Source organism: Terrapene carolina, unplaced genomic scaffold (genome assembly GCF_002925995.2).
Source record: "Terrapene carolina triunguis isolate 2854851 unplaced genomic scaffold, T_m_triunguis-2.0 Scaffold66, whole genome shotgun sequence".
Classification (NCBI taxonomy): Eukaryota; Metazoa; Chordata; order Testudines; family Emydidae; genus Terrapene; species Terrapene triunguis.
The window spans coordinates 44,517,639-44,530,027 of NW_020664417.1; the positions used below are offsets into that span (position 1 = coordinate 44,517,639).

The 12,389-nt window shown below is 38.9% G+C and overlaps 1 protein-coding gene across 3 annotated transcripts in view; it reads right to left on the bottom strand.

Moving 5' to 3' along the window:
- PDLIM3 (PDZ and LIM domain 3) overlaps nucleotides 1–12,389 on the bottom strand; it is a 41,633-nt gene that overhangs the window by 1,944 nt on the left and 27,300 nt on the right. The window contains exons 4-7 of one of the 3 annotated variants that reach the window (XM_024219253.3): nucleotides 11,962–12,029; nucleotides 7,515–7,769; nucleotides 2,815–2,945; nucleotides 917–1,028 (exon numbers count right to left, since the gene is read on the bottom strand). In XM_024219253.3, the coding sequence (XP_024075021.1) occupies nucleotides 917–1,028; nucleotides 2,815–2,945; nucleotides 7,515–7,769; nucleotides 11,962–12,029 (566 nt within the window). The remainder of the gene's footprint in view (nucleotides 1–916; nucleotides 1,029–2,814; nucleotides 2,946–7,514; nucleotides 7,770–11,961; nucleotides 12,030–12,389) is intronic. The other 2 variants (XM_024219255.3, XM_024219254.3) reach the window with 2 other exon arrangements.

Below are 12,389 nucleotides of genomic sequence, written 5' to 3' on the forward strand. Positions count from 1 at the left end.
CACACACCCAGCCCTCTGCCCTGACCCCTGAACACCCCCCCCAGGTCTGGGGGCCCAGCTGCCGGCCCCTTGCCAGCCGGTGTCCCGACCGCAGGCCCTGTTCAGCCCGCTGCCAGCCTAGGTGAATAGAACCCCAGGCTGGCAGCGGGCTGAGCAGGCTGGCGGCGTAAGATCAGCATTTTAATTTAATTTTAAATGAAGCTTCTTAAACATTTTGAAAACCTTGTTTACTTTACATACAACAATAGTTTAGTTATATAATATAGACTTATAGAGAGAGACTTTCTAAAAAAACGTTAAAATGTATTACCGGCACGCGAAACCTTAAATTAAAGTGAATAAATGAAGACTCGGCACACCACTTCTGAAAGGTTGCCTACCCCTGGTATACAGGGTATAATGTAGCCCAGCAGCAAGGGAGTGAAAAGAGTTTAGAAAACAATTCCTCTGACTTAGCCACCAAGACCTGAGTTCAGGATTCTCTGTATCCCTGTTTGGAATTACTGACACCATTGAGATCTATGGCTGGGAATTTCAAAGGAGCCAGAAGGAATGAGAACTCCCATTGAATTGGGAGTTGGGTACCTTACTCCATTAGGCAGCTTTGAGAATCGCAGCCTGATACAGTACAGGCTATGCGGCTGCTCTTTTCAGTATATGTGTTAATGATGGAGTGTGGCAAGAGGTACCAAGAAGCTTGAACTCAGGCCTCTGCAAGTGAAATGTTTAAGACATTATGTTAATGATTTTGGACAGTTTATTTTTTTAAGCTTTTCAATGCACCTGTAATTTTTTTGATTTTTTCTAAAATTACAAACAGAAAATTCCTTAGAAAATCCTCCTGTATTTTGTAATCCCTTTTGAAGATTTATTCTATAGCTATAACTTTATTAAAATTAAGAAAAAAACAACTTACACAATGCCATTTCCACATTTGTCACACAATGGCAGTTTTTGTACACTTCCTGCACCAGAAGGCATCTTTGTTTCTGGTGCTCTCACGCTCCTGGTACCAATGGGACGTCCATCTGAGAAACAGAACATTCTTATTTATTTACAGTATAATACAGAAGCATCTGGCTATAACTAAATGCTTGCTTGAGGGTATCCACTTTATATTGATTTATAAGTAAGGCCCTGCTTCAATTGCAGGATGATTGTCAAAAAATTGCTGCCGAGTTGCGGACAAGCCATGGAAAATTGCGGAAAAGTAATAATGGACCTTATTATTTGTGGTAATAAAGTCCATTATTATTTTTCTGTGATTTTTCCGCTGTCAGCCATCAGGTGCTGAAAGCAGCGGCCCCCCTACTGTCAAAACTGTGGTGGAGGCGTAACATTGTAGAATCTGCAATTTCCATAATATCGCAAGTTAAGTAGGACCTTATTTATAAGCTTTTGCTTTCATTAAGTAATGTTAGAGTTTCTCTATACAAGGACTTTTACAATAACCTTTTTTTAATTTTGAGGGGTCAAATCTTGCATCATCAATGTTAGTGGGAATATTGCTATTAACTTCAGTGGGAGTAGGATTGGCCCTAAGTGGTGTTCTGTGTTGATATATCAGAACTTCTATCTAGTCAGCTAATGAAAAGATTACTTGTCATTAAGGTTACGATTTAGTCATGGGTATTTTTAGTAAACGTCATGGACAGGTCACGGGCAATAGTGACTTTTGCTAAAAATACCCCTAACTAAATCTTACCTGGGGGGAGGGGCAGCCCAGGGCCCTGCTGCCCCACTGCTGCGGCTCCGGGTGTGGGGTGGCCCATGGCCACACTGCTGCAGCTCTAGTCAGGGGCAGCCTGTGGGCACCGCTGCTGTTCCCGAGCCACTGCTCCGGGGCAGCGCCCGGAACCAGTTGCCTGGGGACCCTGAGCCCAGACCTGCTGCTCGGGTGGCCCTAGAGTCAGCCACAGCAGCTGCGGAAGTCACAGAGGTCCTAGAAAGTCACAGAATCTGTGATCTCCGCCTCCACTCTGGGCGGTCCAGGGCCCCGCTGCCACTGCTCTGGGTTGGGGGGCAGCCCGGGGCCCGTGAAAGACTCACAGCCTTACTTGTTATTTATAGAGTTAACCTTTAAATTCATTCTGAAAGATTGATAACACAATATGAATAAAAAGTGATATCAAAATCTAAGCAAAAATCTATTATGACATTATACATGCCTTTTCTTGTAAACTGTTAATTTTAGATCAATTTTGTTTAAATTCTGCCCTTTATATTTAGTACAGATATAATAAAACTGTCAGAATTTCATAATGCTCTTTTCCCATCTGTTTTATTGTGAAAAACTCATCAATTAGAGTATTTTTGATAAAGTATAATTATGGGAAAATGCAAGTGCAAACTGTATTCTCTTCAACCAATTTTCTAGCATCATTTTGTTTTTTTATTTAGAAGTGAGTGCAAGAGAAGAAACTTAATTGAGGAAAGAGTTTAAAATTCTTCCCCCTTCTTTTCCTGGTTTAGAAAGAGATGGCCAATTTTCTTTTCCTGTTTCAGTGGTATTTTTATCTCACCCCAAAACTTTTCTCATTCAACATTTTTATCATTCAATCAAAACATTTTTGCACATTATCAGTCTTAAAAACCTGACAAGAGTCTGAATATTTGATTGATAAATGGAAGTCTTAAGGCTAGTTAATTGTCATAGCACATGTTAAATATTTAATAAAAGGGGTAAAGCAGTAAAATGTGAAATTGAATTTTATAGCTCTAATCCTTGTCTATCTTCTTTTCAGGTTTTCCCCTTTCAACACATGGAAAAAATAGAGTGCTGGGAACAGATATATACAGTAAATTGCTGCCTACCAGAATCCTCGGAGACTAAATCCTGGAGCACCTTAAATGAGCCAGATTGACGTGGTTGACTGGGCCCTTCCGGACTGTCATGCAGCATCCTGTACACATCAGATTGAGGTACAGAGGTTGGCACTGGTTCACTGCAACATGAACAAGGGATGAGCAGGTAAAGAGAGTTAACCAATATAACTTTAAAGCAGTAGAGATACCAGACATAAGAATATGATTCAATAAACAAAGTTATGATAAAAATCAGTTTACAGAATCATTGAATAGGCCTTCCCCCTCACTAGATTGGCATGCTTTGTATAGTGGTGAAGTTCTGATATATCTTTCTTAACTAAATAAATATTCCTGTTATTGCTGCACAGTATTCTCATAAGCAAAGTTCTCATTTTACAAATAAATATCAAAGTTTATTCAAGCTCAGAAAAGTGACTGTTAAAATGGCACCTTCTGATTAAGCAACATATCCAAAGACTGTGTCTTTGAGTCCAATTTCTGCACTTTACTGATAAATCCAGTTTTAGTACTATTAGCCCAGTAGAGCAAATACAATCAGGGGAGAGTAACCTGGATTTCATATAAGTGCTATTTACTATTCTATTCTACCTCATGTATCAGCTACATTTAGAATGCAAAATCTTTATTACTGATGATGCTGAAAAGACAGAGCTGAGCTTGATTTTCAGATCCTAGATTGAGTTTATGAGACTGGCAGTTAGAAAAGTCATCTCTTGATTTATACATTTAAAAAATTAGATGTAGAAGTCTAGCTAGAGAATAAATATGATACCCCGTGATATTATTTTTACAGTTACTTTTCTGGCTATAGCTGCATTGGAAATGGGCCATTACTTGTCTTTACCCTCAAAACAGCTGCAGCCCTGTAAGTCTGCAGCCAAGTCACCAGCTGCTCTTTGACTTAATTTCCAGAATACCATTTTCAGGTCAAATAGCTTCAAGGGTAGTATTAAAACATGATATCACTCACAGTATTAAGATAGATTTGCAGAAATCTGAACAACTCAGTCTTTCTGCAGGGCATCATCAGCCAATCACTAGTTAATATATTAATTATGATAAAATAATGGTCAGTGTGATTTACTTAACTTACGTTCATAGGAAAAGACAATGAAACACATGTTCCAGCGGCAAATGTTTAAAAGCCTAGCTTTATTAAATGATTTTTTTTTAATTAAATAAAATTGGTCTGTTGCTTACTTTTTGTAGTGTCTGCCTTAACAAAATAAACACACAGGGAGAAAATCAGGCCCCATTAAAGTCAATGGCAAAATTCCCATTGACTTTAGTAGGGCCAGGATTGTATCCCTAATATTTCATAATAGCTGTCTTATATTAAGCATTACTACTAACAAAATATACAGGTATGGTGAAGAACAGACACCCTGGATGCATTGTGAAGAATTAGGCTGAAGACAAAGGAGTTTCAACTTTTTGAGTATTAGGGGAACTAAGTAAAAGGAGTATCGTATACTTTTAATGAAGCATATTACTGCATTTATTCAGAGATAAATGTTAATTTTAAGTCTCTCATTATGAGCTTGCTCCTACTCCCAACCTTATGGTAAAACTCCCATTGCTTGCAAGGGGATTGGACTGGGCTTTGTGTGTGTCCATCTGTCTCGAGTTTCTTGAGAGTAAGGTTTAGAATATGAAATGGAATAGAAATAGACTCAGGCCTGGTCTACACTGGGGGGGGGGGGGGAATCGATCTAAGTTACGCAACTTCAGCTACGTGAATAATGTAGCTGAAGTCGATGTACTTAGACCTACTCACCGCGGTGATTCAACTGCTGCCACTCCCCTGTCAACTCTGCGGGTGCCTCTTGTGGCACTGGAGTACCGGGGTCGACGGGAGAGCGCTCGGGGGTCGATTTATTGCGTCTAGACTAGATGCGATAAATTGACCCCCGCTGGATCTATCACTGCCCGCTGATCCGGCGGGTAGTAAAGACGTACCCTGAGTGACTGGTCAAAAATCTTTTGTCCTGTGTTTGCATGTTGGATGCCCTGATTGTCTATAATCCTAATTTGTGGTCAAACTTTGAGGTCATATTCAGTGGGGGCCTGGAGACATCTGTCCCAGGTCTGGTACTAGTTATTGTTGGATAATGAAATTGGATAATATTGTTGGCTTATGAAATTTATGGATGACACCAAGCACTTTGAAGGACAGGATTAGAATTCAAAATGATCTTGACAAGTTGGAGAGTTGGTCTGAAATCAACAAGATGGAATTCAATAAAGGTGAAGGCAAAATCGTATGTACAAATACAAAATGGGGAATAACTGACTAGGCAGCAGTACTGCAGAAAAGGATCTGAGGGCTATAGTGGGTCACAGATTGAATATGAATCAATAATGGGATGCAGTTGCAAAAAAATCAAGTATCATTCTGAAGTGTATTAATATGAGTGTCATTTGTAAGACACAGGAGGTAATTATTCTACTCTGCTTGGCACTGGTGAGGCCTCGGCTGAAGTATTGTGTCTAGTTTTGGGTGCCACACTTTAAGAAAGATGTGGACGAATTGGATAGAATCCAGAGGAGATTATAACAAAAATTATAAAAAATTTAGAAAACCTGACCTGAGGAAAGTTAAAAATAACTGGGCATGTTTAATCTTGAGAAAAGAAGATTGAGAGGGGACCTGATAACAGTCTTCCAATATGTTAAGGGCTGTTATAAAGAGGACTGTGATCAATTGACCTTAATCTATAGCAAGGAAGATTTAGGTTAGATATCAGGAAAAACTTTGACTTAAAGATAGTTAAGTACTGGAATAGGTTACCAACAGAGATTGTAGAATCCCTGTCGTAGTTTTTAAGAACAGGTTAAACAAACATCTGTTGGGGATGGTCTAGGTGTACTTGGTCTTCCTCAGGATGGGTGGGTTGGAGTAGATGCCCTCTTGAGGTCCTTTCCAGCTCTACATTTCTGTGATTCCCCAACCAGATATCTCTGAGCTGTTTTTAAAACAGTGAACTAAATATCTTTCCTCCTCAGCATACTTACTACTTTTTACTCTTGGTGAAAGTACTGTACATAAGACATATGCATTGTTATTAAATTTACTTTGGTGAACAAAGACTGCAGCAAGTAAAAGGAAAAACCTTCATTTAAGTTTAAAAAAAAATCAACATTTTTTTTATTCCTACTAATCGTTGATTTTTAACTCCTTATCCAGATTTACTTATTTTTAACACGTTCCCAAGAAAAATCAAAAGTAATGGTTGTAGAATTACTTGTTACACACAAAATTTACTTACCAGACACAAGACTTTAAGATATCTTTTCCAAGTTCATGCATAGGGAAAAGTAACCCCCAACAGTTGGGACATTTCAGGGCTTTGTGCAAGGTCAGTTCCCAAACTGGGGATGCCTTTGCCATCTATGAAACCTGAATTTTTATCCTTAATCCAGGATTCCACAGGGGGAGAAAGCAAGTTGGCTTTTTAAAAAAATGTTATTGATGATGGATAACCAGGCAGTAGGGCAGTGGTGGGCAACCTGCGGCCCACACTGCTTCTCGCGGCTCCCATTCTGGGCATGAAAGACTGCAACAGATTGTAAAATGTTGTATACTGACTGCTTTAATTTTTCTTCTTCAGATGATAGGGATAGGTGTCATAGGACCCAGTCCTGCAAAGAATTATGCAGGTGCTGAACTTTAAGGACTAGAATAGTCCAATTGAACTCAGTGTGACTTCGTTAGAGCTTAAAATTAGCTGTGTATGTAAGTCTTTTCAGGATTGAGGCCCTGGTCAGGAGTGGATCAAGAGTCCGTTTTAAAGAGTAGCTACAGTTATCAGCTTGTATTTATCAGCTGCAAATAGAGGGAGATTTTTTTTAAAGTGAGTCTGACCTGTAACACTTGTCTTTTGTATGTTGACAGACATCTTTAACAATCTGGGTTAGAAAAATATTTTTAATACATTAATAGTAGGGCTGGCTATTAATCGCAGTTAACGCCTTCAATTAACTGAAAGCAAAATTAACATGTTAATTTTTTTAACATGTTAATTGCATACCTGTGGGCCCGGTGGGAAGCATCGACCGGGGGGAGAAGGGGCTGAAGCCCCAGCCTGCAGCTCAGGAGGAAGCATGGTGGGAGTTGAAGCCCTAGCCTACAGCTTCGGAGGCGGCAGGGGGGCTGGAGCAGCCCCAGCCTGCAGCTTCCCGGGCAGGGGTGGGTGGGTGGGGTGGAGCAGCTCCAGCCCGCAGCTTCCTGGGTGGCGGGGGGGCTGGAGCCTTGCGCCCCAAACCCTGAGGTTTGACTGAAGCCCCGAGTCCTGAGAGTGGCTGAAGCCCTGAGCCCCAGGCCCCGAGGGGGGCTGAAGCCCCATAGCTCCCAGCCCTGACTCTATATTTGAAAATATAGAAATTCCCAACAATATTTAAATAATGGTATTCTAATATTGATTAACAGTGTAATTAAAACTGCGATTAATCATGATTAATGTTTTAATTGTGCGATTAATCACAATTAATTTTTAATCGCACAATTAATCACGATTATTTTTTTTAATTGCTTGACAGCCCTAATTAATTGTATTTTAATATAAGCTTCAAAATCTTTAGTTGCAGTTTAGATAGCTTTTAAAATTTAATGTAGAAACAGTATGGAAATTGATAATGTTAATGCTTTAGCAAATATATTCAGTGCACATGCTAGCTCTGATTACCTCATTGAGGGATTTTCCCCCAGAGCTGTAGAAACTTGGCCCTGCAGTGTTTCCATTATATTATCATCTGAGTACATCTGCAGAGGTGTATTAAACTGAGCATGTACAATCTTGACACCAGGAAGTTCCATTTCCAAGGGAATGTTAGGGGCCATCTTAGATGCAGCTTTCAAGTCAGTAGGGCAGATAGTGCTAACAGAAGAGGGGGTACTACGTCCACTGCCACCATCAATACCGGAAGGAGTACTGCCTCCACTGTGTTAATAGCCAGTTTACAGAAAGGTGTGCAACACATACCCAAAATAAAGACAAAATAAACAAGTGTAGAGATGTTAACATGACTGTAAAGAAAGAGATGAAATCTATCAAATATAGAAAAGCAAAAGTATGTTTAATCTAGTCAACTTTACTTCCTTAATTCCCTACTCTCCCCCCCAAAAAAACAACACCTACAAACAAAACCCGAGAACAATCAATTAAAACCTCTGAATCTGTGAAAGCCCAGTGCATAAATATATTTTCCCCTGTCACTGACATTAAATATAACCTTCTGAAAGTTCAGAGTACTTGGAAAATAATATTACTTTGTACTTTTAACATTGTGCCTTTTTCAGAGGATTAATGAAGCCTCACCATACCCCTCTGAACTAGGTAAGCATTACTCCAGCCTCACAATGGGAAGTGGAGACATTGAGAGGTTAAGTGACTTGCCCAAGATCACACAGTCAGTGACAGAGCCAGGAATTAGAACCCAAACTCTTCATTCCAGTCTGTGACCTAAACGCTACATTACATTTCCTCACTTGAAAGGGTTTTCTATAAAGAAAACTTAAAATAACATATGTGACTTTTTTAGATTGTCCTTAATACTAACCTATAGTATTTATTACACCTTTAAACTTATTTCAACAATACATTTATTTAATACATATTTTTTCCATATATATTGTTGAAAATTTCAAAAAAAGTTAAAAATGTTAAAAAATAACTGGACATACTTTTGCCATTCTAAATTATAACAATTCCAAGCAGAATGTAAAATGGCCCTTCACAAAAACAGAATAGATTCTCAAAGAATATGAAATGAATCTTGGTCTCTGTTACTTTTGAATTTGACCTTATTTTTGATTTAGAATGAAAATAGGATGTTGGCTACAACTCCAGTTTTAGAAAAGCTGTAAAGCCGCTGGGCATTAATATGAGCAAAACCTCAGGAAAATGATTAGCAGAGTAACGTAGTGAATATTATATCAAAATGTTTCTTTTTAGTGTCACTGGTTTTACCGTTTTTCCCATAGCACTTAGGCCCTCTTCAGCCCTAACTGGACTCAGAGGGTTTCTTTTTCGAGGGGGCAATTTTTCCAGGAACAATGTATAATCCAGGCCTTCCACAGTCATCTGAGACCACTTCCTTCTCAGGGCCACAGTCGTATAAATATGGTAATCAAACTCTTGGGAAGGATTGTGATTCAGTCTGCTTCCCTCAACCTACATGTTTGTGTACTGATAGGTTCTTTCCTGGCTGACTCCTGAGTAAATCAGGGAGAAGTTTATATTGCTCTCAGTTTGGATTCAGAGTAGCAGCCGTGTTAGTCTGTATCCGCAAAAGTTTGGAGATACAGTACAGTGCCTGCCTGACAGCTACATTTCAGAACTCTGCCCTGGAGAGGAGGAAGAGAGGCTAAAATGACCCAAAATTATTCTCCATTTAGTTCTTAAGTGGAATTTGTGCAGGACCACATTCTGAAAGTTTAAAGAGAGAAACATTCCTTACCATCAAAGGAAAATTAATTCCAAAAAAGACAGGCAAGTTCCCAAGTAAGTATGCTGTCCCAGCATGCCCCAGCCAAAAGCCCATAGAAGGGACCAGTCACAGATACACATGCCAGTGCTTAGAAAAATCAGGGTCACACTTTAGAAGATTTGAATCCTGTGACAGAGCAACACTTGTTAATGATGAGTTTCAAAAAATGGAATACATTAAGAGAAGGCCAAAAGAAGCATAGCTATTGCTACCAGCAACAAAGAGAGGCAATGCTAAGTTAGTGTAAAGATTTCATACATCTGTTAATTAGTTTTGTCAGCATGAAGTCTATAATTGTGCCTAAAATTCCATTTATTGGCCAAATCCTACAGTTCATACTTGGTTCTTATTTTGGCAAAATTCCTATTGAGAGAGGACTGTAGGAGTTGGCCTTATATCCTGAAGAGAGATTTACAACTGAGATGTGTTATTACTGTATTTAATAAAGAATAATATGAATGTAACCTGTTTTGGGATGTAATCCGCAACAGTTGCTTTGAGAACTTCAACATAATAAATTAAAATTCTCTTTTGGCAAATGTGACCTTAGGTACCAAATAAGTAGAATTTGCTTAACGTATATGTTCAGTCCAGAGGGTAAAAAATTAACTGGCAACCAATACTATTGCTGCTACTTTGCAATTGCATAGCACCATTCATCTGAGGCTAATAAATAATACTTGAAATTTGAAGTATACAGAACTTTCCATTGTCAAAGCACTTTACAAATATTAACTAATTAAGACCAGAAAGCTTGATCACCTTTCTTATCAGATTAATTTTTGCATCTAATTTCTCATCTGCAATCCTGGAAAATGGTCATTTGTTTAAATATGTATCTTTTACAAAGCATTGCTTGATTTAAAAAATGAATGTTCAGAACATACATTATGAAACAATCCTAAATATTCAAGATTATATAGAATGAGAGTGCTTACTGTAAGAAGAATAAATTCAAAAATATATGACCTTTTATAGACAGTCCCAACATTCAACTAAATGAGAAAAAGATCTTACTAATATAGTTGAACCTTGTAAATTCTCACTGCGATAGTCTACAAGTCCAAAATTGTCACAAAAAACAGTTTCACGCCACTTCTCTGCAAAGATTTAATAATAGAGTGCTGTAGTGGGGTCACACGTAGATTGTGACCTGTCCTTTGTGCCAACACAAGGGAGTAAGGGGGCATAAGCTACACTCTGACTCTTCTGTGCCAGTGCTCTCTACTGGCACTTCTTGTGTATGGGAGGAGCAGGCCCCATAGAGTAGAGCTGCTGCATCCCCACCTCCTGCAGGTGAGTGGGAAAGGGTGAAGTGGACAGGAAGTGGGTGGACTGCAGACTGCAGTTAAACTGGCACATTGGGAAGCATACACTACAACAGATCTAGACCTCGCGCTGTTTACTTCTTCTCAACAGCTGTGGGGAGACTGAGGGAGAGAGATGGACTCCCTGTGCCAAAATCTCCCGTCTAGGGCCCCCAGAGGGCAGTGCAACAATGTGCTGCCCCTTGCAATGCACTAGATCGTAATCTGATGATTTATCCCTCAGATTGTAAACTTTTCAGGGTATGGATCTTGTCATTTGTATGTGTCTGTGAGATGCGTAACAGCTGTAGAAATAATAATAACTAAGAATATACATAATTAAAACTAAACTTAATTTGTCAAAACAAATGAACAACACCCTTAATCTTTTTAATTGTACTGGTTCACTAACTGGACAGTTCACATAATTTGATAAACTGTATGTGTCTTCCCATTATGAATAGGATGTCAGTGAGGTTCATGCCAACTGCTTTGACGTCTCAGACTGCTGTATCAGACTTGAGTTGCTGGAATTATGGCACAAATATTTTTTACTTTGAAAATAAGGTACAGAACTGAAGCCACTGGTAGTAACAAAACTCCTGTAACGGAAAGCAGCGTCCATAGAAATTGGGCCACTCAAACCTGTGAGGCCTCCTAGCCTATGTAGCCACAGAGGCTGCCTTTGATTCTAGAAGGATACTTTCCCTTCTATTTTGATCAAGTAGTATTGTTTCAGGCATTATAACGCCCAATTATATGAGAGAGAGGTTAGATTAAAAAAATGGAGCTCATGTGCGTAAACTCTTCCCTTTTCTGATAGTTTTGCAACTCTGTGGAGCTCAGATTTTTCTTTTATTTAGTTCCTCTGCAGCAGATTGCATTGTGAATAGGTCAGCCTGTGTGGCCTTTGCAATCTACATGGTTCAGAGGATCCTGATATGACAGGTTGGATTAAATTCTTAATTAGCAAGTTTACAAGTCATACGGATAGTGGGACTAGAGAATTTCACAGCTCCATAAACTTGTCAAGGTCAGATCCTGATCTCAATTGCACTGATGTAAATGTGGACCAGGTCCATTGAGTTGAAGAACCTCCATTGTAGTTATTCCAGACTCTCACCAGTGTAACTGACATCAGAATCTGGACCCTCTTCCTTTAGGAAATGGAAGCCTGAGCTCTGCAAAGCATGCATTTTATTTTTTAAAAGCTTTAAAATAAGCTTTAATCGCATAAAATAATTTCAAGTGCATTAATATCACATTTTCATATGAATTGTAAGTATGCATTAAAAAACCCATGCATCCAACACATCATACAGCTAGAGTTTATAACCTGCTTCGGCCTGAGACTATGAAAGGTTTGGGACGAATATTATGCTTGTGTTCAAAGTAATTCGTATCCTGTAAAAAAAAAAAAAAGGATTAAAATAACTTCCTTCAGTTGATGAATATTTATTACTGGGTAAAATTAGCGTACACAAAGGTTACAAATTGTTACGAACCAACTATTTTTATGTTGCATACTAGTGGTATTAAAAACACACTTGCTGTTATAGTCAGAAACACAGAAGAGTACAGGGTAGTGTAAGAGAGAAGGATGGTGTGTAGTATCGCAGCCAAACCCAGTGAAGGGGAATTTTTAACTATCTGCATTATCACTACTTTTATAGCTGAATGTTCACTCCTGGATGTTAAAAGGAAATTGCTTCATTTATCACCATTTTTGAAAAATATGACAGAAGTTTAGAGTATCAGAAAGGA